The 19,844-nt window shown below is 46.9% G+C and overlaps 10 protein-coding genes across 10 annotated transcripts; 4 read left to right on the forward strand and 6 right to left on the reverse strand.

Moving 5' to 3' along the window:
* Positions 1-642: 642 nt before the first annotated feature.
* L228DRAFT_231556 (FAD/NAD(P)-binding domain-containing protein) lies at positions 643-2,214 on the reverse strand (the record flags this gene model as incomplete). Its single annotated transcript, XM_018330571.1, has 1 exon — positions 643-2,214. One exon carries the CDS (start codon positions 2,212-2,214, stop codon positions 643-645), a length of 1,572 nt encoding a protein of 523 aa, XP_018186539.1.
* Positions 2,215-2,584: 370 nt separating this feature from the next.
* L228DRAFT_284071 (hypothetical protein) lies at positions 2,585-4,357 on the reverse strand. The gene has a single exon (XM_018336183.1). It carries the CDS (start codon positions 4,180-4,182, stop codon positions 2,809-2,811), a length of 1,374 nt encoding a protein of 457 aa, XP_018186540.1. The 5' UTR covers positions 4,183-4,357; the 3' UTR covers positions 2,585-2,808.
* Positions 4,358-6,263: 1,906 nt separating this feature from the next.
* On the forward strand, positions 6,264-6,985 carry L228DRAFT_248733 (hypothetical protein). Its single transcript, XM_018332916.1, has 3 exons — positions 6,264-6,491; positions 6,567-6,891; positions 6,941-6,985. Exon 2 carries the CDS (start codon positions 6,627-6,629, stop codon positions 6,864-6,866), a length of 240 nt encoding a protein of 79 aa, XP_018186541.1. The 5' UTR covers positions 6,264-6,491; positions 6,567-6,626; the 3' UTR covers positions 6,867-6,891; positions 6,941-6,985.
* Positions 6,986-8,972: 1,987 nt separating this feature from the next.
* L228DRAFT_248735 (DUF500-domain-containing protein) lies at positions 8,973-11,041 on the forward strand. Its single transcript, XM_018332917.1, has 4 exons — positions 8,973-9,361; positions 9,441-9,544; positions 9,601-10,664; positions 10,736-11,041. The coding sequence occupies exons 1-4, from the start codon at positions 9,319-9,321 to the stop codon at positions 10,758-10,760; spliced, it is 1,236 nt and encodes a 411-aa protein (XP_018186542.1). The 5' UTR covers positions 8,973-9,318; the 3' UTR covers positions 10,761-11,041.
* L228DRAFT_164372 (hypothetical protein) lies at positions 10,867-11,759 on the reverse strand. Its single transcript, XM_018329412.1, has 4 exons — positions 11,568-11,759; positions 11,480-11,508; positions 11,142-11,418; positions 10,867-11,008 (listed from the first exon to the last, which is right to left on the reverse strand). Exons 1-3 carry the CDS (start codon positions 11,691-11,693, stop codon positions 11,199-11,201), a joined length of 375 nt encoding a protein of 124 aa, XP_018186543.1. The 5' UTR covers positions 11,694-11,759; the 3' UTR covers positions 10,867-11,008; positions 11,142-11,198.
* Positions 11,760-12,287: 528 nt separating this feature from the next.
* On the forward strand, positions 12,288-13,712 carry L228DRAFT_269402 (kinase domain-containing protein; the record flags this gene model as incomplete). The annotated part of the gene is made up of 5 exons (XM_018335272.1): positions 12,288-12,523; positions 12,577-12,893; positions 12,945-13,240; positions 13,299-13,458; positions 13,510-13,712. The coding sequence occupies 5 exons, from the start codon at positions 12,288-12,290 to the stop codon at positions 13,710-13,712; spliced, it is 1,212 nt and encodes a 403-aa protein (XP_018186544.1).
* Positions 13,713-14,068: 356 nt separating this feature from the next.
* L228DRAFT_212804 (hypothetical protein) lies at positions 14,069-15,569 on the reverse strand (the record flags this gene model as incomplete). Its single annotated transcript, XM_018329956.1, has 3 exons — positions 14,069-14,560; positions 14,603-15,382; positions 15,435-15,569. The coding sequence occupies 3 exons, from the start codon at positions 15,567-15,569 to the stop codon at positions 14,069-14,071; spliced, it is 1,407 nt and encodes a 468-aa protein (XP_018186545.1).
* A 614-nt stretch (positions 15,570-16,183) lies between these two features.
* Positions 16,184-17,089, reverse strand: L228DRAFT_239886 (phospholipase/carboxylesterase; the record flags this gene model as incomplete). Its single annotated transcript, XM_018331187.1, has 1 exon — positions 16,184-17,089. One exon carries the CDS (start codon positions 17,087-17,089, stop codon positions 16,184-16,186), a length of 906 nt encoding a protein of 301 aa, XP_018186546.1.
* Positions 17,090-17,846: 757 nt separating this feature from the next.
* L228DRAFT_239887 (hypothetical protein) lies at positions 17,847-18,420 on the forward strand (the record flags this gene model as incomplete). Its single annotated transcript, XM_018331188.1, has 3 exons — positions 17,847-18,220; positions 18,310-18,334; positions 18,412-18,420. The coding sequence occupies 3 exons, from the start codon at positions 17,847-17,849 to the stop codon at positions 18,418-18,420; spliced, it is 408 nt and encodes a 135-aa protein (XP_018186547.1).
* A 322-nt stretch (positions 18,421-18,742) lies between these two features.
* Positions 18,743-19,650, reverse strand: L228DRAFT_284078 (phosphotransferase enzyme family protein-like protein). The gene is made up of 2 exons (XM_018336184.1): positions 19,620-19,650; positions 18,743-19,563 (listed from the first exon to the last, which is right to left on the reverse strand). Exon 2 carries the CDS (start codon positions 19,554-19,556, stop codon positions 18,780-18,782), a length of 777 nt encoding a protein of 258 aa, XP_018186548.1. The 5' UTR covers positions 19,557-19,563; positions 19,620-19,650; the 3' UTR covers positions 18,743-18,779.
* Between the last annotated feature and the right edge of the window lie 194 nt (positions 19,651-19,844).

Genomic DNA, 19,844 nt, shown 5'->3' on the forward strand with positions numbered 1-19,844 from the left:
TGCGCGACGATTTTAGACGAGAATCGGGGGGTTTTCTTTGAGGTTATTCGACCACTGGCCAATTCGAGCATGGTATTGGCTGACCATCAAGGTGTTAGCAAACCCGCCGAGGCTGTTAGGGAGCCATGATGCATGAATTCTAATGCTGTTCGGAGGGTTCGGACGAGGAGATGGCGTCGTGAGTCGATGTCAGGATGTCTTCTCCACACATTAAGCATAACTAATACCGGATAATAGTCGGCGATCAGCGAGATTCTCGGCTAGATATAGATAAGAAACCGTGATCAATAGTGTTGAGTCACGCGGCATTCCGGTAGATGACTCGGTGCTTCAACACTCTACGGCAGTGAAGATTTTAGTGGAAACGGCCCGCAACGATCGTTAAAAACGCTCAGCAGCTTACCTAAATGGTCAGGTTTCCAGGCCACTCTACTGTTGAAAACCTTACCACTAGGTACCTTATGTATGAACTTTTGACGACGAACATTAACTAGTCGGCACAGGATAGAATCGTTAGACGGTCTTAGGCCATGTTTGCGTAGAACACTTTTCTTTCGTATTTCAGAGTCTTTTTGACCCCCATTTGGTAGATCTGTATTTGTTTGTATATATCAAAAAAAATTTTCTAACGCGTACTACTACCTATGATGCTTTCTCTTTCAATTTCACGCCCTCTCCCGGGACAAATTGTAACCCTCTTTCCACACGTCCAAGTTTGACAAACCAATAATCCGAAATATAATTAGTTCTGGGCCGCCAAGGGCCTTGGTCTCCGGCTTTTGGGAGATGACTCTCTGCCACAGTGACATAGGTCGAGCTGATATTAAACAGGCGTTTCGGAGTCAATGCGATCCCTTGTTCAACTCTTGGGGTCGCACTGGACAATCTTTTCCGTTCCATGATCCGCAGCAATCGACAGATAAGCTGTGCTGTTGCATCCACGCCCAAGGTCCACGAGATACTGGTATACCCAATCACAATAGAAAGGTTCGGTACATCCTGTAACATAGCGCCGTTCCAGAAGAACTTTTCTGACGGCACGACAGATACACCATCCACGTCAAAAGTGGCTGCGCCAGCGAGCTGGAGCTTCAAGCCAGTCGCTGTGATAATGATATCAGCCGGAAGCAGGATATCCTTCTTCACCGACGAAGAGTCATTGCTAGTCATGAGAATTCCATCTGCCACGACGTCTTTAATGGTACCCGTCTTCACATCTGCTCTACCGTCGTGGAGACAATTGAAAAAATCTCCGTTTGGTGTCAAACATACGCGCTGATCCCAAGGGTTGTATCTTGGGTTAAAGTGCGGGTCATAAGGGAGATGCGGCGGAAGTAATTCCTCGATGCCGCGTCTTAACCGCCGTCGGGCCGCATCCGGAAACGCCTTGCAGAAGAGAAAGATGAAGCGAGACCATAAGAGAAAGGACATACGCTTCCAAGCGTGAAGTTTCCCAGGCGAGAGAACTTGTTCCAGCCACGAAGGACGTTTTGACCTGTTGTTTGGAATGGACAAAATATATGAGGGACTGCGCTGCAGCATCGTTGTTCGTGCGGCCTTTTCAGCTAGTTTCGGGATCAAAGTAATCGCTGTGGCGCCGCTGCCAATGACCACGACTTGTTTGTCGGTGTAATCGAGGTTTTCCGGCCAGAATTGCGGATGCACTATTTGGCCCTGAAACCGCTCCAAGCCGGGTATGATGGTTTCGAGGGGCTTATGATAATCGTAGTATCCGGTGCAGAGGATGACAAATCGAGCAGTGTACGAAATATTTGCCTTCTCTCCATTATCTTCTGACATATCATTTACCGTCAATGTCCAGACTTGGTGGGCCGACGACCACGAGGCTGTTTGGAGTCGACGTCGGAGATGAACCCGCTGGTCGATTCCATACTGAGCAGCCGTCTGCTTCAGGTAATTCAAAATGGCGGCTCCCTCGCCAATTGGAGTGGGTTGGTTCCATGGCTGCCAGGCAAAGCCAAAGGTAAAAAGATCCGAGTCAGAACGAATGCCAGGGTAGCGGAAGAGATCCCACGTGCCACCAATATTGTCGCGTGCTTCAAGAATGGCATAGCTGAGATGTGGTAGTTGGGTTTGAAGGCGGTATGCAGCGTTGATACCGGCGAGACCTGCGCCTATAATAATGACATCAAAGGCAGTGGACGTGGAAGACGAGGTCAAGGTAGTAGTGGACGAAGTATCTGATTCTGCCATTTTTGCTTGCCGTGTATAGAAAAGTGTATTTCTGCTGAGAAGTCGTCCTTATTAACCTTCAGGGGGCATCTGACTACTACAATATAGCTTTCGGCGGTTTTTCTCGCTCTCCATTACGCCGATCTTCCTACTACTTTGGACTCTATGTGCACCACTCAATTAATACGCCGCAAAGAGTGCTAGCTACAGTCTAGAGCAATCTATCAACATGCTATGTTTGGCATTCAGCGGCTTAACTTTATCCCGGCCAGCAATTGGGAATGTCTTCAATTGAATCACTAGTCACTAAGATCGATATAGCAGACTGTTACACTTGATGATCTGATAAGTTGTTCGATCAGAACTTTTCCACGCTGTGAATCAATAACTAATGTATGGTATATCTCGCTAACTACGTACAAACTCAAAATCATTCAAAGAAGGATTCTGCAAATAATCAGACGCAAGCAGGGATACTGGGTTGCAGACGCTCAGACTTTCGGCAATATTTCTACATGCCCGCCGGTATATTGAACTCTCCTTCCTTCCAGTCCATATTGTTCTTCCAGCTAAGTCTTCCAACATCAAAAGGCTCGTTCTCATTACCTTTGCTTGCTATAGAAGGTCTCCAGCCTCCGATATGATCACCTTCATGGATGATCTCAATTCTGATATTGTGGTTGAGAAAAGTCCCTCCGAGATGCCAAATTCCCGGGGAGCCTGCATGCATTTTGTCTGATAGACGTGCAGGGCATGATCCAGACAGGTTAGATGGTGCTTGACAACGGTTATGACAAGAACCAACTGCAGCGGCCCGTCAAGATCCATTTCACCCAACGTCAAGTTGAATTCTTCAGGGCCCAGACTTGGACAGTGGGGGTGGGACAAACCATAAATGGAAAGATTTCCCTTTGATCGGTTTTCACCAAAGTCTCTGACAGACGGAAGCGGCTTCAAGAGATGAGGGTTTGTCCCCTGGCCCTGACCGGCTTGAAACTGATGCAAGGCCGAGGTAATTTCCCATAATACCTTGCTGTATGCTGAAACTAATAATGATAATGGTGTCAAAACCAGCAGATGAATCATCTGCTGGTTGGAAAATTGTAGCTCGTTATGTTGACCCTTTGCGCACTCATCAAACAGTCGGCGGACTACATTCAAAAGCTCTTGACCGGGTTTGAGGACTGCGCTCACGGGATTCTGAGGGATTCGCCTGCTGCTGTTTATCGCATCGCTAGCTATATCTGAACAAGGCCTTTTAAACTGAAGAAGCTCTTGCTGCAAGCGTGACAATGTTTGCATAACCTCGGCGATATTGCTGTCGCCTCTGCTGCCGCCCTCGTTGCTGCCTGCGCTGGATTGCGACCATGGCATCTCATTCGGCGTGTCCGACTCGCGGGCGATTGCCAAGCCGAAATCGTTCAAGCGCGAATCCCTCTCAATCTCTCTGTTTCTATTATTTGGATGTGTATCTGATATGTGGTTGTTATGGTGATGGTATTGAAATAATGATGGGCCTTCGTCATCTTTTAACAGGTCGAGCCACGCGAAGCTTTCGGGAGTTGTGGGGCATGTTGATGGTAGTAGCGTTGTGTCATCAATCTGGGTTAATATGTCGGTTTCGTCTGACACAGGTACGCGGTCATGGAACGCTTCCACGCCTGTGTTCACGTGCGACATGTACGACAACCGGGGTGTTATAATGCTTGAGTTACTGCTGCTGTTGTTGCTACCGCTGTATAGACTGCAATCATCAGAGTTTGTGATGGCCGGTGTTCCTGAAGCGATGTTGTGTATGGTGGGAGGGATGCTTTTCTTAGGCCGTCCTGACTTCAACGGTGGGCTATAGGTACAGTCGAATCCATCGTGGATGCAACGACTGCACGCAGCCATTGAGTCACCTCTGAGACAGCGTAGTTTTCGAGCATGGCAGCGGTCGCAGGCCAGTCGTTTCTGGGCTGGTGCTTTGTCCTGATTCTGTGTCTCCATTCTTCCCCTTCCGAGAGGGAATGTCTTTCTTTCTTGCGTTAGTAAAGCGAAAAATTGGCATCCACCAAAAGGTGCTGCGGGATCAAGCAAGGTGAATATGATAGAAACGAGAGGTTGAATAATTCTAGCTCTGCTTCTTGTCTTCTAGGCAGCCATTTGTATATGTGAAAGGATGATGCGGGATTGGAGAAGCAGAGATCTATCCGCTAAGCCCTGGTAACACTTCCAATGCTTTAGCTTTTCCTAAATACGCACTTCCTCGTGGGTCTCTATATCCTACTTTCTTATCTTATTCGGTTCCTGCAGGCGCACAACAAGGGTCCTGGCTGGGCCGTGTTTGAGGCCCTTGACCGGGTCTGGATTTACCCATTGCTTATCACAACCGTCATTGCAGGAGGGATGAGCTGTTTCCGTTGGTGGGCACCTGCCGGGGGATGCCCCTTGTCATCTTGTGGCGTAGCAGATTTGAGAATCAATACCTTATCCAAAGAGGCAAATGCAAACGATCGACCAAAACCTTTCTACCCCACTCGTGCTCGACAATGAGTGTTGAATATCCACAATCTGAGATTACTGCTAAACTAGGGTTCGAACCAATTAGTACTAGTTACGACCTGCAGGTAATGTTCGGAGCGAGCTCGGGACTACTGGGCCGTTGGTAAAGATCGGCGACTTCACTCTAGTAACTATGCTTTCCAACTCTCACTGTCAACCACGAGTTTCTTCCCAGATCTCCAACCACGTGGTTTTGGAGACGTCAGATGTGGCCCACAAGACCTCATTCGACAGTAAACTTCTGTTCTGCGACTCCTTTATTTTGTCCGCCGCAATTACAGATGGGTATAATTCCCCTTAATCAATATTGGTTTGAGCTAGATGATTAATTTTTATATCTTAGATTTAGAGGAGAGGACCTAAAATCTTACTTATGTTGGTTTCAGGGTTTTCATTACATATTAGCTGCCAACCAGAGTTATAGTTTTCTAGGCGACGGGACGGGCCACTCACTACCGCTTGAGTAGTCGTCGTTTGTGGCGGAGACCGTTTAGGGCTTTTCCGTGTTTCCGAGCCTAACAACTACGCGACTCAGATGCAAAAAATGGCCTGAGCCCACTATGCACATCCCGCTTTGTGAATCCAGCATCAGCCCTGGGTCTGGCTGATGGGCCCACGTAAATCCAAATGGATCTGATAACACTCCGGCCTTGGCTTCCTCACCGAGCCAATTAGATGGATGTTTCTACCCGTAGTTTATATCAAAGTTAGTGGACTTGGCTTGTCCTTTCGAGGGAGTTTTCATTTATTGAACGTATTGGAGCTTGAGCTAGAACCGGCTACTATAGAGCCACAGCCCGAAACCTTAGGCTTCTGTAGAGGGGCAACGTTCTAGATTCTTCTAGTTGTCTTTATAGCATTTGAGTTACACATCTACAATTTCGACTATCCAAAACGCTGATCTGTCTAGTTTAAAGCTCAAAATTCATGTCAGCCTGGCGGCGCGATGGGCGTGAACAGTAGGAGGTGGGATAGCCTTGTAGGGCAGGATCGGAAGAACATAAGGCCGAGTCCGCCGGGTAACAGCCAACAAGGCTACTAAGTACGATAAAATATGAGATCTAGCTGGGATCGTCGCAGAGGTGACCCTGAATACCGTAGATATAATTTAAACCCTGTTATAACCTGGCAGACGCATCTTAGGTCAGATTTACTATGCAATTAAGAATGGCATTTTAATACATTATCAATATAAAGACTGAAACAAAAGCTGTAATGGTTGCCAACACGACTAAAACAGCATCCTTCTATATTGCGCTGTTTTTCTCATGCCGTCCTCGCACTCCTTGCCTCGCTGGGCTAAGGTTCAGCTGAATGCCCAACTGGGATGATGACGCCTTGGGGGCTTTGGGGGCCAACGGCTGTGAGTTTGCTTACTCCGGTACGGGTGCAGATGGATGCTGGGTCGAGGGGTGATGCATCTATCGGAGTACACGAGAGTCCGATATAGTTGATCACGTGATTTTTTATCCGGCAGCCTATACATGCCGTTTACGCCGACAACACTTGGGCTGACCATACATGGCAAAACCACGAGTGCTCCGATTCGACACCTTGTCCACCACATGCCCAATAAGTTTTGCCGCCTTTTGACGTCAAATTAACCAGCGACCTTTTAATATCATCTTTCCGAACTAGCTTCGTGATGTCCAGGCGGGTCCCGGCAGACCGAGCTGCACAAAACCTGCAGACGATTAAGAGTCTACTGAAGCTAGAAGGAAATAAGAGTTGCGCCGACTGCAAGAAGAATAAACGTGAGTTTCGTGCCATTAATCCGGAAGCTGGTTCTTGTAGGAACATTTTCTCGATACTGATGGTTTTCAACTTAGATCCCCGATGGGCCAGCTGGAATTTGGGGATTTTCATATGCATTAGGTATTAAACACACAATGACTGCTATAATGAGAGGGGCACATAAACTCATCGACCATAGGTGTTCAGGGATTCACCGTGGCATGGGCACACATATCAGTCGAGTAAAGTCGGTCGATCTTGATGCTTGGACGGATGAACAGTTGCAGAGCGTGCTCCGATGGGGAAATACAAGGGCGAACAAGTTAGGCATCCGTGCTCAATGCCTCTCGATCAGTATTGACCGAACTTTTCTAGATATTGGGAGGCAAAGTTAGCTCCCGGTCATATACCTTCTGAAGCGTTAGTTCTCTTGGCCAGCGTTAGTTTGCAGAAGCTGATTTCGGTGCAGGAAGATCGAGAATTTCATTCGCACAAAATACGAGTCCAAACGCTGGATCATGGATGGGCCAATGCCTGATCCAGCGACCTTGGATGACGCCGGTGATGATGATGTGGTAAGCAATACCGTTCCTACTCGCCGCTCCAATTTAACACTTTCAATTCAGCCACTCAATGTTGTCCAAGAAAAGGCCAAACTAGAGCGATCAACATCATTACGAGCTTCATCAGTTGCCAGCCAGCCTGTCAGTCGAGCCGCGCCGGCTGTTGACCTTATTGGAGACGAACAGTTACGGGCACCTGTCAGGCCGAATACAACAGAACCTTCAATTACTCGGCAGCCCCCTCCTAAAGCACTTCCCGCCGAGCCAAAACAGTCAAAACCAGGGGATTCTCTCTTAGGCTTGGATTTCTTTGGACCTCCTTCGGCTCCGGCGAACAGGGCCAGCAGCACCTCGTCCACTCCCACGGGCTCTAGAGCTCCCTCTCGGCCGGACCTGAAGCAATCAATTCTTTCTTTGTATGCGTCCCCTCGTCCTCAGGCCCAAAGCCAGCCTTCTCTCGCCCAAAACGGGGGTATTGGCATCGCTCAGTCTCCGCCAGTTCAAAGCCCCAATTCCGCTTTGGGGGGTTTAGACGATGCGTTCAGTGGCTTGACCTTCTCATCAACAGTCACACCTACCACTCAAGCTCCCAAACCCGCTCCTTTCGCCGACTTCGGAAACTACACAAGTCCGCGTTCACAGTCAACCAGCAGCAATGGTGTGCCGTCGTCCAGCATAAGTAGCGGATCATTTTTCACGGCCACCCCTAAGTCAGTGCCAACCATGGCTTCTGTAAAACAAACTCAACCTTCTGTCGCTAGCAGCGCACTGGATGATTTCGGTGACTTTGCCACTGCGTCTACAACACAATCGCCGCCAAAGGCAGTGTCCAAATCCAACATGGATGATCTCTTTGGACTTTCGTCGCCAATGTCCTCACCAAACATGCAGACACCTGCTCCCACATCGACTTCACAAACCCTATCATCTGCCTTTAACCTTTCTGCACCGGCCCCAGGTACGGCTAAGCCTGCGCAGAAGCCCACAATCCAAAGCGGTGCTACTGGTGTTGAATCAGGCTGGCCCAACTCTGACGCTTGGGGCTCTAATAATGCCTGGGCTACGCCTGATCCTACTCCCGCGCCAAGGAAACCTTCGACTATCTCTGCCCCGAAACCCGCGGACCTCACATCACAAGAGGATTTCGTTTGGGGATCAAACACCACAAACTCTGCCGCTCACACCGCCAGCGGCAATGATTTTCCGTCGAATCAGGAGGTAGTAAAAGGGGATGAAGATTTTGGGGGTTGGAGTAGTGCACCACCTGTCGCATCAACTCCCGCTGCCACATCTTCTTCAGCTTCAAAATCGGGGGGTGGATTTCCGGGGGCTGATGACTTATTTTCTAATGTTTGGCAATAAAATTGAGTTGTGCCAAAGGGGGTGTGCACAATTCCTAATCTGCTGATTGAAAATATTCCCATTTCAATGTTTCGAGGGGTAGCAAGCGTCGCTTTCACATATCATTTAGTTCACATGACGATAATCCAGTAGGACTTATTTTGGTACAGGATGTAGGTAGGTGGCCCCAGATTACATGGACAAACAGCCAACCAACCCTGTATTTTCCTGCTAGTAAATTCAATTCAACGATTAGAACGGTTGTATCCATCTCTTTGTTACCCATGTTTTCTGATCATATACAAATCGAAAACTATCCGTTCGTAACGGTTTAGATGTCATGTTTAGAAGATTGGAGGACAAGGTGAAAGGCTCTATGAATTGCTCGAGCACGAATGACATCAAGGAGATGTTTCATCTTTGCCACAAGCTGTCAGAAGATTTGGATAATTGTATTGCCTCTCAACGTTGGTGTTTAGAGTGTTTATTGCTCAGCCACAGTCCGGCTGGCTAAGCCCCGCAATACACTGCACGCTTATCGGGATTGATTTAAGTCACCCGGTGGCCCCACCAACTCTCCACTGTACCGTATAACCAACCCAAGGTACCTCGACGACCAAGAGCCAACGTGGAGATACCTGTTGCTGCCGACCGGAAATCGGGATAATCAGGTTTGTGTCCGACAAGCAGTCAGAACGGGGCTAGTTAACTGTTGACCTCACTACTGCCTAAGTAAACCATACGGGTAACACGTCCGTTGCTCCACCACCACCATCAACAACAGTCGGCTCGCAGAGGAGCTTCCCGCACCCTCTCGTCAGCGTCATTTGCGGCGTATGCAGCCAAACCCCACAGTCTCTCGCTCGTGTTAATCATCCGTCAATATCGACGTTTTCTTTCCGTCTTTATTATCGAGTGTTGTTTTGATTGCATCACCATCAAGATGCCTCTTGGAATCCATAACCCTTTGCCCTCGTCGATGAGAAGTGCGTCACCTCCGTAACCTTCCGCGGCATTGGATGGTCCGCTCTACCTCGAGGAATTGAACTGACAAGCAAATCACAGGTGAATGCAAGAAGGCTGGCAAGATTCTGGCTTCTTTCGTTGACCCAAGACAAGCCTTCGGACCGGACAAGATCATACCCCCGCAGATCCTCGCAAACGCCAAGGTTCGAACGACATCATTTGCGGGATACAACTATAGACGATGCTGATTCTATGATAGGGTCTCGCGGTTATAACAGTTCTCAAGGCCGGATTTCTAGGCTCGGGTCGGTTCGGTTCTGGTGTGGTCGTTGCGCGGCTCCCCGATGGCGGCTGGTCGGCGCCTTCTGCCATTGCAACCGCTGGAGCTGGTTTTGGTGGTCAGATCGGTTTCGAACTGACCGATTTCGTCTTCATCCTCAACGATAGCGCAGCAGTGCGAACATTTTCGCAAGTAGGATCCTTGACATTGGGTGGAAATGTGTCCATTGCAGCTGGTCCCGTAGGTCGAAATGCAGAGGCTGCAGGTGCCGCCAGTCTTAAAGGCGTCGCAGGAGTCTTCTCATATTCCAAGACCAAGGGACTTTTCGCCGGTGTATCTCTTGAAGGAAGCGTTCTAGTTGAGCGCAGAGATGCCAATGAAAAACTCTACAACACCAGGGTGACGGCTCGACAGCTTTTGAGTGGCACCATTCCTCCGCCATCTGCCGCTGAACCACTAATGAAGGTCCTTAACTCGAGGATTTTCTCGGGCGTTAACAGCTCTGCGGGCGATGAGATATACAACGACATGCCTATTTATGACGACCGACATGATGATGTTGTCTGGGGTGGCCAACGTGGAACGGCGTACGGTGAGGGTGTCCGTGGCCACCGCACAGGCTCTGTTCAAAGTCAAGGCGGATACGAGTATCGCGACCGACCGTCCCGCGCGAGCACCTGGGCTGATGACGTTTATGACCGCTCCCCAAGCGTCGGGGTACAAAGATCCTTTTCGACTCGCGCAAATCCCAATGAGACTTTCGATCAGATCGACACCCGCAGTCGAAGTGGAAGTGCATTTAGCAGTGGCGGCTACTCCTATAGCGACACAAAACCAAGCAGGCCTACTGCACCAAAGCCTCAATTCAGCAGACCGCAACCAACGGGCCCAAACCAGGCCGTGGCATTGTATACTTTTGATGCGGACCAGCCGGGCGATCTCGGCTTCAAGAAGGGTGATATTATAACGATCGTTAAGCGGACGGACAAAGAGTCGGATTGGTGGACCGGCCGTATAGGAGGCAGAGAAGGCATTTTTCCGAGGTAGGTGATTGTGGCCTTTGCCAGCTCAATATCATCATGTGCGCAAGAAACTGATAATGCTCAAAATCTAGTAACTACGTTGAACTCGTACAATGAGGCGACCACGTGAAGGAACCCTGCCGATGATGACCTTTTGGCGGATCTTCCTGCTGGGAAACCATTTCATGACACTGCAAAAGTAGCTGGGGATGGTTGTAAGGAAATTGATAAATGGATGAAGGTACAATGATGAGATATCCCTTATTGTAATTGCTAAATTATCCGCTTCATCTGTGGCATGGACTTGTATCCTTTTTCTGCTCTTTATTCTACTTCGTGTACGTATTGCTTTCATTGTGCTGAATCTAAATCCAACTTTTGTCAGCCTTATCGGCCCTAAAGACAAGTATTTTCGAGTGAGGAACTTTCAAAGCGAATGGGAACAGGAGTAAAAGGCAACAGAAGCGCAACCGTTATGGTTGCAAGTGTTAGACTTACAAAAACTCTCAAAGCATACGATCTCTCAGAATGGACTCCTAGGACCAAGTGTCCGGCTTACTCACTTTGACGGAGACTTGGTATTTGCCTGAGAATCTTCCTTTGGTGAAGATGCGGAAGCAGATCGGCCTGCACGCGAAAGAAATTCGTTCCAGGTGCCGTCATCGTGTGCATGAATCGATAAATATCTTGTTCCAACTTCTCTGTATGATATCCAATTGTAACGACCTCCTTGTCTTCGCTCCTATCTTTGCTCGAAAAATGCGGCTTCGTGCCTCTTTGAGAGCTTTGCTTTAGTAAAAACACCATCAAATACTTGAACACCACGGTGATCATACTGAATCCTTGCCTCAACAACGTTAGGGTACTAACAGGAACCATGTTAGTACAGTTGATCTGGGAATTATTGATAAGTAGTAATCTTACTTTGCTCTCGATGGTGGTACCAGCAGCAGATACTGTTTTGCTAAAACCCGGCCCTGCTTCTTTGCCTAGGCTCTCGAGGCTGATTCCCTTGTATGCTACTCCCATAGCTCTGGTTCCCTTCAACATCTTGTAGAACGGAGAATCGGAAATTATGGAGAGGTTGGAATAGTATTGACGTTATAAAAAGTAAACTCTGAGACTTTCTCTCGTAGATAAAACACATCATTATTGTACCTACCTAGACATCCAGAATAACCCCAGGCTAGAGGGGCATTTGAGCTATCTTTGGCAAGTGCGACTGTGTACTTGCATATAAATTAACGAAATCAAGGTTTCATTATAGCTACAGGTTACTGCTAGATTTTGATATCTCATTTTGTATGTAAGCACTGCCACCTGAAGTACTAGAAAATCAATTGGAGTTTATCAATTGTTCCCTCCGAGCAGTTGGTAGTTGGTGATTATTGGAAGCGCTTCCACCCTGCCGCTGGTTTAAACCTTAAGAATGACAGCGGCTAGAGTTCGGGAGGCGAAGAGCTCAGGTCACTACCGTAGTGATCAGAACCATCTCACATTTGCTTTCTATTGGGTTTAATTGTTATTCGGCCAATCTATAACATGTCAGCACTGTGCTGGGGTCTCAAAAGATATGCCACATTGTCCAGGTGTTCATTTAATACTCGTTTCATCGCTCCTCTATATTCTTTGCAATTGAGAACCATGGCTTCGCTTCCCGCTCTATCTCCGCGTTTCGCTCTACCTCCGCGCCAGTTCCCTTCATCGGGTTTTGTGAGTCTGGATTACTCAGAGAAAATAGAAGAGGAGGAGCTACCTCTTTACATTGCAGAGAATTATTACCCAGTGTATATCGGCGAAGTCTTCGCATCCAGGTATCAGGTTGTTTCAAAGCTGGGATATGGTACATCCTCCACTGCCTGGCTTTGCCGAGATCTCCAGTGAGTCTCTCAAGCAATATTTGGTCTTATCACGTGTAGCTAATCCGTCGTAGAGAGCACGGTATCTACACGGTCAAAGTATGTGTTCGGGGACAAAGGTCGAATCATGAAATTATTGTTTCCGATCATTTGAGCACAGCCGGCGATCATCCTGGGAAAAAGCTTGTTAGGCTAATCCTGCATTCGTTCGAGATTGTTGGCCCTCATGGGAAACACACGTGTTTTGTTTATCAGCCTCTCGGGATGACCTTTACTGAATTCCAGAATTTGCTTCCCGAAAAGAAATTCCCAAAAGATCTTGTTCAGAGGAGTCTACAATTGCTTCTAATAGCGTTGGCCTTCATGCATGAAAATAATGTCATACATACTGGTGAGCCACAGGCCAAGGTCCAAACGCTTGGATGAGCTGACATGAACATAGACATTTCATCTAACAACGTCCTCCAAGGATTTGAGGACAGTTCTGTTCTTTCTAGAATTGAAGACGACGAGATGGACCGGCCAATTGCACGAAAGGTCCTAGCAGATCGCAGTGTCTACTACTCGCGGCCGATACCCTTTAGCACAGGGCTTCCCGTCCTTTCTGATCTCGGCGAGGCTAGAATAGGGAAACATAAGCACAAGGGAGATATCATGCCTGGTATTTATAGGGCTCCAGAAGTGATATTAGGCATGGAATGGGACTGCAAGGTCGATATTTGGTCGATCGGCGTCATGGTGTGCTAAATCCAGTGTATATGCTTTTTACTGCAAGATAAGTTGACGAATAGTCTAGGCTTGGGATTTGCTGGAAGGCAGCCACTTATTCTTTGCAAAGAGAAACCACATCCTAAATGACGAACAGCACCTAGCAGAGATGGTATCACTCATGGGACCTCCGCCTCTAGAGTTTCTCAAAAGGAGTGAACAGTGTCTCCGATACTGGGATGAACAAGGTCTGTAACGACCACAGGAACTTCTACAATATACTCACATTTCAACTACAGGTAATTGGAAAGGCACAATAGCTATACCCGAACAGTCACTGGAAACAAGAGAAGGGCAGCTCTCCGGCGAAGATAAAAAGCTGTTTTTAGCATTCTTGAGGAGAATATTGCGCTGGATACCTAATGAACGACCGACTGCGGAGGAACTTGCATATGATGACTTTTTGATGCAGCCAGTACTAGCAGCGAGGGGGCTTTCTTGATTATTGAAAAGTGGTTCTAGAGTCCATGCTCCAGATCCTGTCTCTTGAGATTAACTATCACACTTATAATCTAGCATGGGTCGGAATAGTGACGGACGTCAAAAATCCCTGCAAATGAAGATTCACCATAGTGATAGAATTTTTATACCCTTCCACAGATAGTAAGCATCCCTAATTGTGTCAGTTTCTATCTCTAAAGCTAATAGGATCAGCAACAGATATTTGTCCATTCTGAGGTCGTAGGTGCAGAGTAGCGATCTACATGGAAGGCATTCTAGTGCCTATGGAATATGAAATACAGAATTTTGAAGGCAAATCCAGCCTACAGCGCATACAACAACTCAGGCGCGATAGGTCTAATTCTGTGATGATTTATTCAACAAAGTTTTCACATCGTTATCCTCCTTATATCTCTCTAGCGCAATGCTCTTCCACGTAAACCAATCCAAATCATTATCAACGCCGGTCGCATTTCTTAGACCCAGAAATAAACCCAGGAACCCATCCCAATCGGCATCGAGGTTGTACCCACAGCAGAATGCGAATCGGTGCTGTAAACGCCCATTGCGTACAACTTTGGCGAGATCATCATGTCCTTTCAGTTCCAGCTGGCTAGCAAAATATACTTCATCTTTGTCGATATGATTTGAGCCATCATAAAACTTTGCAACATCAAAGAAAACAATGGGCGAGTTAAAGGCAATTTCGGCTGGGGCAGTATATGCCCACTCCCAGTCCACAATGCCAGTGATGTTGTAAGCCTCATCGACGAGAATATGATCGCCTTTATCGTCGGCATGTTTAAGATAGAAGACGTTCTGTTGCGACGTTGTTGGGCCATTAGAAAGCTTCCCATCAACACTTTCATTATCATCAGTTTATTTCGTTACGAATGGAACTAGGTCAAGGAGAAAACGATGAATCAAATATGCATCGAGCGACCGCTGAGCATAAATTTCCTCACGCAGAATGAGATCCAGAATAAGACGAAGAGAGGCATCATGGTATTCCCTCACGGAGGTATATGGGCCGAGAGTGAGCATAGTTGACCCCCGGAAATCTGTAAGAGATTCCCGAGCAAAAGCGCCTACATCGCCTTGTGACGAGCAAAATTTTCCGGGTGAGTTCTTTAGACACAAGGAGCCCATGAGATCAAAAGAAAAGTCGTGAAGCCGAATAAACACGTCTGCCAGTTGCTCAATCACCCTCTGCCTCTGAACGTCGTTAGCGAGTGACCAGCGGAGTGATTTGCCTGGCATCTTCTCAAACAGAAGATAGGCGACACCGACAGGGTTCGTTTCGCATTCAGGAGCATAGTAGAAAACCCTCGGAGTCGGAAGACCCGTGCGCTCGAGAAAGTGAAGAGTGGCGACCTCACTTTCCATAATGTGGTCCCGCAAAGTCGGTGGTGGTGAGGTAGCATTGAATTTTCGAATGCGAGCCAGCCACGTAACGCCATCCGCAAAATTGATGCTAATATGGTAATTCATGCCACCCATAACTGAAGAGCGTGTGGCAGCATCATACTGAAGGTGAGGAATAGAACATGAGATTCCGTTGCGCAGTTGACTGGCACGTGCTGCAAGTGCGCTGATATTGATTTTGTCAATCAATCTATTAATTTCTTTTCTTTCAGCTTCTCCGGCGGCTGGATCATAAGCTTTCTCGTCCTATATATAGATTTCAGTCAATTGCCGACTGGGGTGGTTGAAAGGTGCGTACCTCCCATCTGGGACATTGGTGATATTCAACTCCGAGGTGAATGGAGCATAGATGGCGATCACAGAGAATACATTCTCCTGCATTCCGTACACATGGCTTCTCACAGTCTTGAAAATCACAACTCCACATAGGCATCTTGTAAATGAGTCCTTCCGATAAAGTGATGGCTGCGAAACTTTTTGGGGGATTGGAGATTGTGGAAACCAACGATCGTCTCTAAGCGCTCTGAAAATAGAACTTGAGACTTGTTTCGTATGGATAGCCCGTTGAATCTAATATATCTCCTTTGCTTTGGCTAGTAACCGGCGCGTATTGCAGCCGGGATGGTTGGAGAATGAGAATGTAGGGCATTAGTGAATGGGACTTCAAGTGCCCAAGTCGAAACAAAGAAATACCTCCGAAGGCATGTTTCAGCCTCGCCAATCCCTGTCAATTTTTATTCCCCCCATTTCCCACTCTCATGAGGCTATCGCGAGACCATTTTCGGCGTGATGAGGTGTATAAATAATCGTAAATGCGACACTCTAATCGAAAGCATGATATTATTGGTTTAGATGGAGGCATAGAGTTATCAAGCCACTGTGATTGATGTTCGTAACCTCTTGAAGTTGGACATTAGCCAAGCGACATGGATATTCAGCACCGCACTTGATGCTTGACTGCGAGAGATACAAGGGCATTGCGCGTAGAAAAGTGTGATGTAGCTTGTAGCGAGAGTAGACTTTGCTTTGTTCTAGAATAATGTAGTTTCAACTGAGCTTTTGTTGGAGAAATTCCACAACGTCGTCAATTTCATCAGGCACCTTGTACCAATGGCCCAAATCAGGATAGGATTTCCATGTCACGTCGAATCCTACTGATGCAATGGTACTAGCAGCCTCACTTCCCAATCTGCAAGATACCTTGGCGTCTTGCTCTCCATGGCCAAGGAAAATAGGTGTTTCCATGCGTGTGCGGCAACTTCCTGGGCCGTCAAACTTCATAGCATCGAGCGAAAGGATGTCTCTGACAAAATTGATTGCCTGAATGGATGGGTCCTGGTCTGAATCTTCGCCGTCGTCTACCGCGAAGACATCATCGTTGCTGCTCTCTCCCTCTTGGTCACAGCTTAAAATCTCGTGGATATCGACGCGAAATGGAAGATACCCACTTATACCGATGAAGGCTCCCACGGGAAATTCCAAACTTAGCAATACGAAAAAGGCCGTCGCACAACCTTGACTTATTCCGCCGAGAATCACATTCTGCGGTGAAATGGCCTGCGTTTCCTGCCGCAATAATGACAGCAAGTACGATACCGACTCACTCAATCCGTCTATCTGTAGATCTCGGCGTTTGGAAGGGTCCTCCAATGAGAGAATGTCGAACCATTGTGTCAACACTGAGCGTTTGAACGCCGAGGATCGGCGCCTCTTCGCGGTGGGAAAAACAAATTTCATTCCAGGGAACAAGTCAGGTAGAGTCGCGCCCGTAGACGAGATGCCAGTTTGCAGTAATTCGGTTCCAAACTTCTCGCCATTGCTTCCAAGGCCGTGCAAAAGTATGGCAGTATGGGTGTGTTCGGATTTCGGTAGACAAATGAACGGGGGAGGATGGGCGGCATTACCCCTCGATGGGGTGACCTCTTGAGAGACCTCGTTCATTGGATTTGACATGTTCCTTTCGAGCACCTTTCGAGTCTCTCGAAGCTTTGGCAAACTGGCTTCGATATGAGGATGAGGATTTGGAAAGGAAAAAAAATTGAATAGCTGGCGCGAGTTGAAACTTAGGAATCTGGGTTTTATTCTGCCTCGAATTTTTCCAAGCAGCCTTGCGGAACAAAGAAATCGGACAGGATCGGACAGATATACTTGTCCAGGAAAACAGCAGCGGCTCTCGGTACAATTATAACGATAGCTATTTTGATTGAGGGAGCTGCTGGCGGCTAACCAAGAGGCTTTCGGTTAAGTATTTACCAATCAGCCCATAACTGATCCATTAACCTCGTTGCTTTTCCCGGCGCTTATTGAGTTCAGATAAACAAGGGGTGGATTGGAACAGCATATATAATTAACCTTTTATTTGAGTACGTTCGCGCGCGACTATCAGATGGCTAGGCAACTTTCTTGTTTTATTCAGTCAGAAATTGTCTCTGAGAGTATCATGAGCCGCTCAGGCAGGGAAGATGGATCCCATCTAAAGCAGGAAGTATATTTTTACATTGGCTTCTGAATATAAAATCCGTGGTACGAACCACGGACTTTGTTTGAAGTCTTCATCCACAATTGCTTTCCTACATTCAAAGATCTTTTTTGCTCCAGTGCAATCATATTGTTTTTTGATAACGACATAGCACATTATATTCTTCAAATTGCTTCATTCTTTTTTCCTACTCTCGAGACGAATTCAAAGACAAATCAATTCACTCCGACCATGAGAATCAATCTTTATGTGGCTTTTGGTCAACCTCGAGGCAGAGATCCTCGCCATTGGATGATTCTTGCCGTACCCGAAGGTGCTACTCAGCGCTGCACCTACTATCATGTCACCGGTGGACCCACGCAAGGACAATCATATGAGCTTCAAATCCAGGCCAACAAGAGGGTGAACAGTTTTGGGATTGCCTCTAAGGAATATATCGGCACGATCAACGAAAGCGATGTCAACAAATTGAAAAGTTCTGCTCAGCGAGCTCGTCTGGGCCGCTGTCAACGATGGGTTGTCGAAGTTCTCCGAGATCTGGAAAGAAAGGGATTACTTGGTCCAGGGATAGCTGCATCCTATGCAGCAAGGATAGAGCCCAGTCCGTATGAGTAACTTCTGGGGGGGGGGGGGGGGATTATTCAGTCGGCTGTGTATTGCATTTTATAAATTTGCAATTGGACATCAATCATAGGAAGAAGCAAATGCAGATGTATAGGGTTAGTCAAAGGACGTATGGTCGGCCTGAATCCGAGTCAATCTTGGGCCTTTGGCTGTATATGTATGATGAAAATAGGGTATATGACAAATCCATTACTTTTGTAATAAATTATGACTGTTAAACAATTTTACTTGGCTGAGTAACTGCTAAAAGCCGTTAAAAAATCAATTTTATGCTATATCAAAAACCTTGCAATAAGAAACTCCATTGCCTAGTATTAAAAATACATAGTAATTTATAAGAACATTCTAGATCTATTACACTAGTATACTTGTCTGTGAACTTAGATGGATTGTCTTAATGGGAGTCTATAGACAATAGTAGAGTTTAGATTCTAGTATATGGAATACATACTACAGTCAGACATGAGTAGAAAGATACTGATTACTCTCGATCAATTTAAGGTCTGGTCGTAACTTCATCTCATATTATTATTTCAAGAATTACCAGACTATATCTCTTGTGTGTAAAATAACACCGAGCTCCGAAAGATACGGATGTAAAATATAATCCACGGCTCGTTCTTTAATCCATCCACTTTCCCAAGCAGGCCGATAAAGTGCCTTGACATATTCCCAGTATTCAGGATAAAAGCCGGACATTTCCCAGTCAATTACTGCAGCGACTCGGGTCCCTTGTACAATGATGTTCCTTGGACAGAAATCACCATGAGTCATAACGGTATCGTGACCCTTCAGTATACCCTCTATCATGTTTGAAACTAAATCAACCCAAGCATTTTGCTTTGAACGCTTGAGTGCTGTAACAATGCCATCATTAAATGCTGCCTCGTCCTCATATGGCCCATAGGCTCCAAGCTCATCCGTGAACATCTGATCCTCACATGCTGTGCCGTCGACAGAGCCGATAAAGGAACCTTTAATGTTGCGTAATTGAGAAAAAAACCCTCGTAGTTGTTCGATAACATCTGCCTTTTGATCATTGTTGAATTTTTCCCAAACATCTGCAAGCACATCTCCCTCCACAAATTGCATCACGATTCGAACGTGGCCAGAGTCTTCATCGGTGTATGCATTGAATATTTCGGGAACCGGGATGGTTGTTCGTTCGCGAACAAGTTTCATCGCCGCGGCTTCGGCGAGCCGAACACAATCTCCAGTCTTCACAACGGTATTATCGTCGATTTTGAACACTGGGCAGAAGTCTCCAAATGGACGTGCCTTGGACAGTTCGTCCGAGGAAATCACTCTTCCGTTCATGGTCTGACTTAAAGAACGCTCTGTTAGTAACTGACTGTAGAGTACGGTTAAGAGGTAATGTACCCTGTAAAAGTTGCTTAGGACTGGCCCAACTTGAGACGATAGATCTGAAAATAAGAGTCATACACGCTCAGTTGACAGGCGACTAGGAGATTAGTATCACGTGCCTCAATTCGTCTAAATTTCCCAGAGCTGCTAAAAGCCGCAATTTAAACTGCGATGGTCTCCTAGCAGCTTGGCCGGATAAGGCACTAACTGTAGCGTTTCCCTCTCTTCCGCGCACTAATG

The sequence above is a fragment of the Xylona heveae genome (genome assembly GCF_001619985.1).
Source record: "Xylona heveae TC161 unplaced genomic scaffold L228scaffold_8, whole genome shotgun sequence".
Taxonomy (NCBI): Eukaryota; Fungi; Ascomycota; class Xylonomycetes; order Xylonales; family Xylonaceae; genus Xylona; species Xylona heveae.

Bases quoted from the DNA above. Each gene is read 5' to 3' on its own strand.
- L228DRAFT_284071 (XM_018336183.1), bottom strand. From the start codon at position 4,182: ATGGAGACACAGAATCAGGACAAAGCACCAGCCCAGAAACGACTGGCC.
- L228DRAFT_248733 (XM_018332916.1), top strand. From the start codon at position 6,627: ATGACTGCTATAATGAGAGGGGCACATAAACTCATCGACCATAGGTGT.
- L228DRAFT_248735 (XM_018332917.1), top strand. From the start codon at position 9,319: ATGCCTCTTGGAATCCATAACCCTTTGCCCTCGTCGATGAGAA. The intron at 9,362-9,440 runs GTGCGTCACCTC...AGCAAATCACAG, and splicing joins TTTGCCCTCGTCGATGAGAA to GTGAATGCAAGAAGGCTGGC. The intron at 10,665-10,735 runs GTAGGTGATTGT...CTCAAAATCTAG, and splicing joins AGAGAAGGCATTTTTCCGAG to TAACTACGTTGAACTCGTAC.
- L228DRAFT_164372 (XM_018329412.1), bottom strand. From the start codon at position 11,693: ATGTTGAAGGGAACCAGAGCTATGGGAGTAGCATACAAGGGAATCAGC. The intron at 11,509-11,567 runs GTAAGATTACTA...GGTTCCTGTTAG, and splicing joins GTACCACCATCGAGAGCAAA to TACCCTAACGTTGTTGAGGC. The intron at 11,419-11,479 runs GTATGATCACCG...AAGCTCTCAAAG, and splicing joins GTTGTTGAGGCAAGGATTCA to AGGCACGAAGCCGCATTTTT.
- L228DRAFT_284078 (XM_018336184.1), bottom strand. From the start codon at position 19,556: ATGAACGGAAGAGTGATTTCCTCGGACGAACTGTCCAAGGCACGTCCA.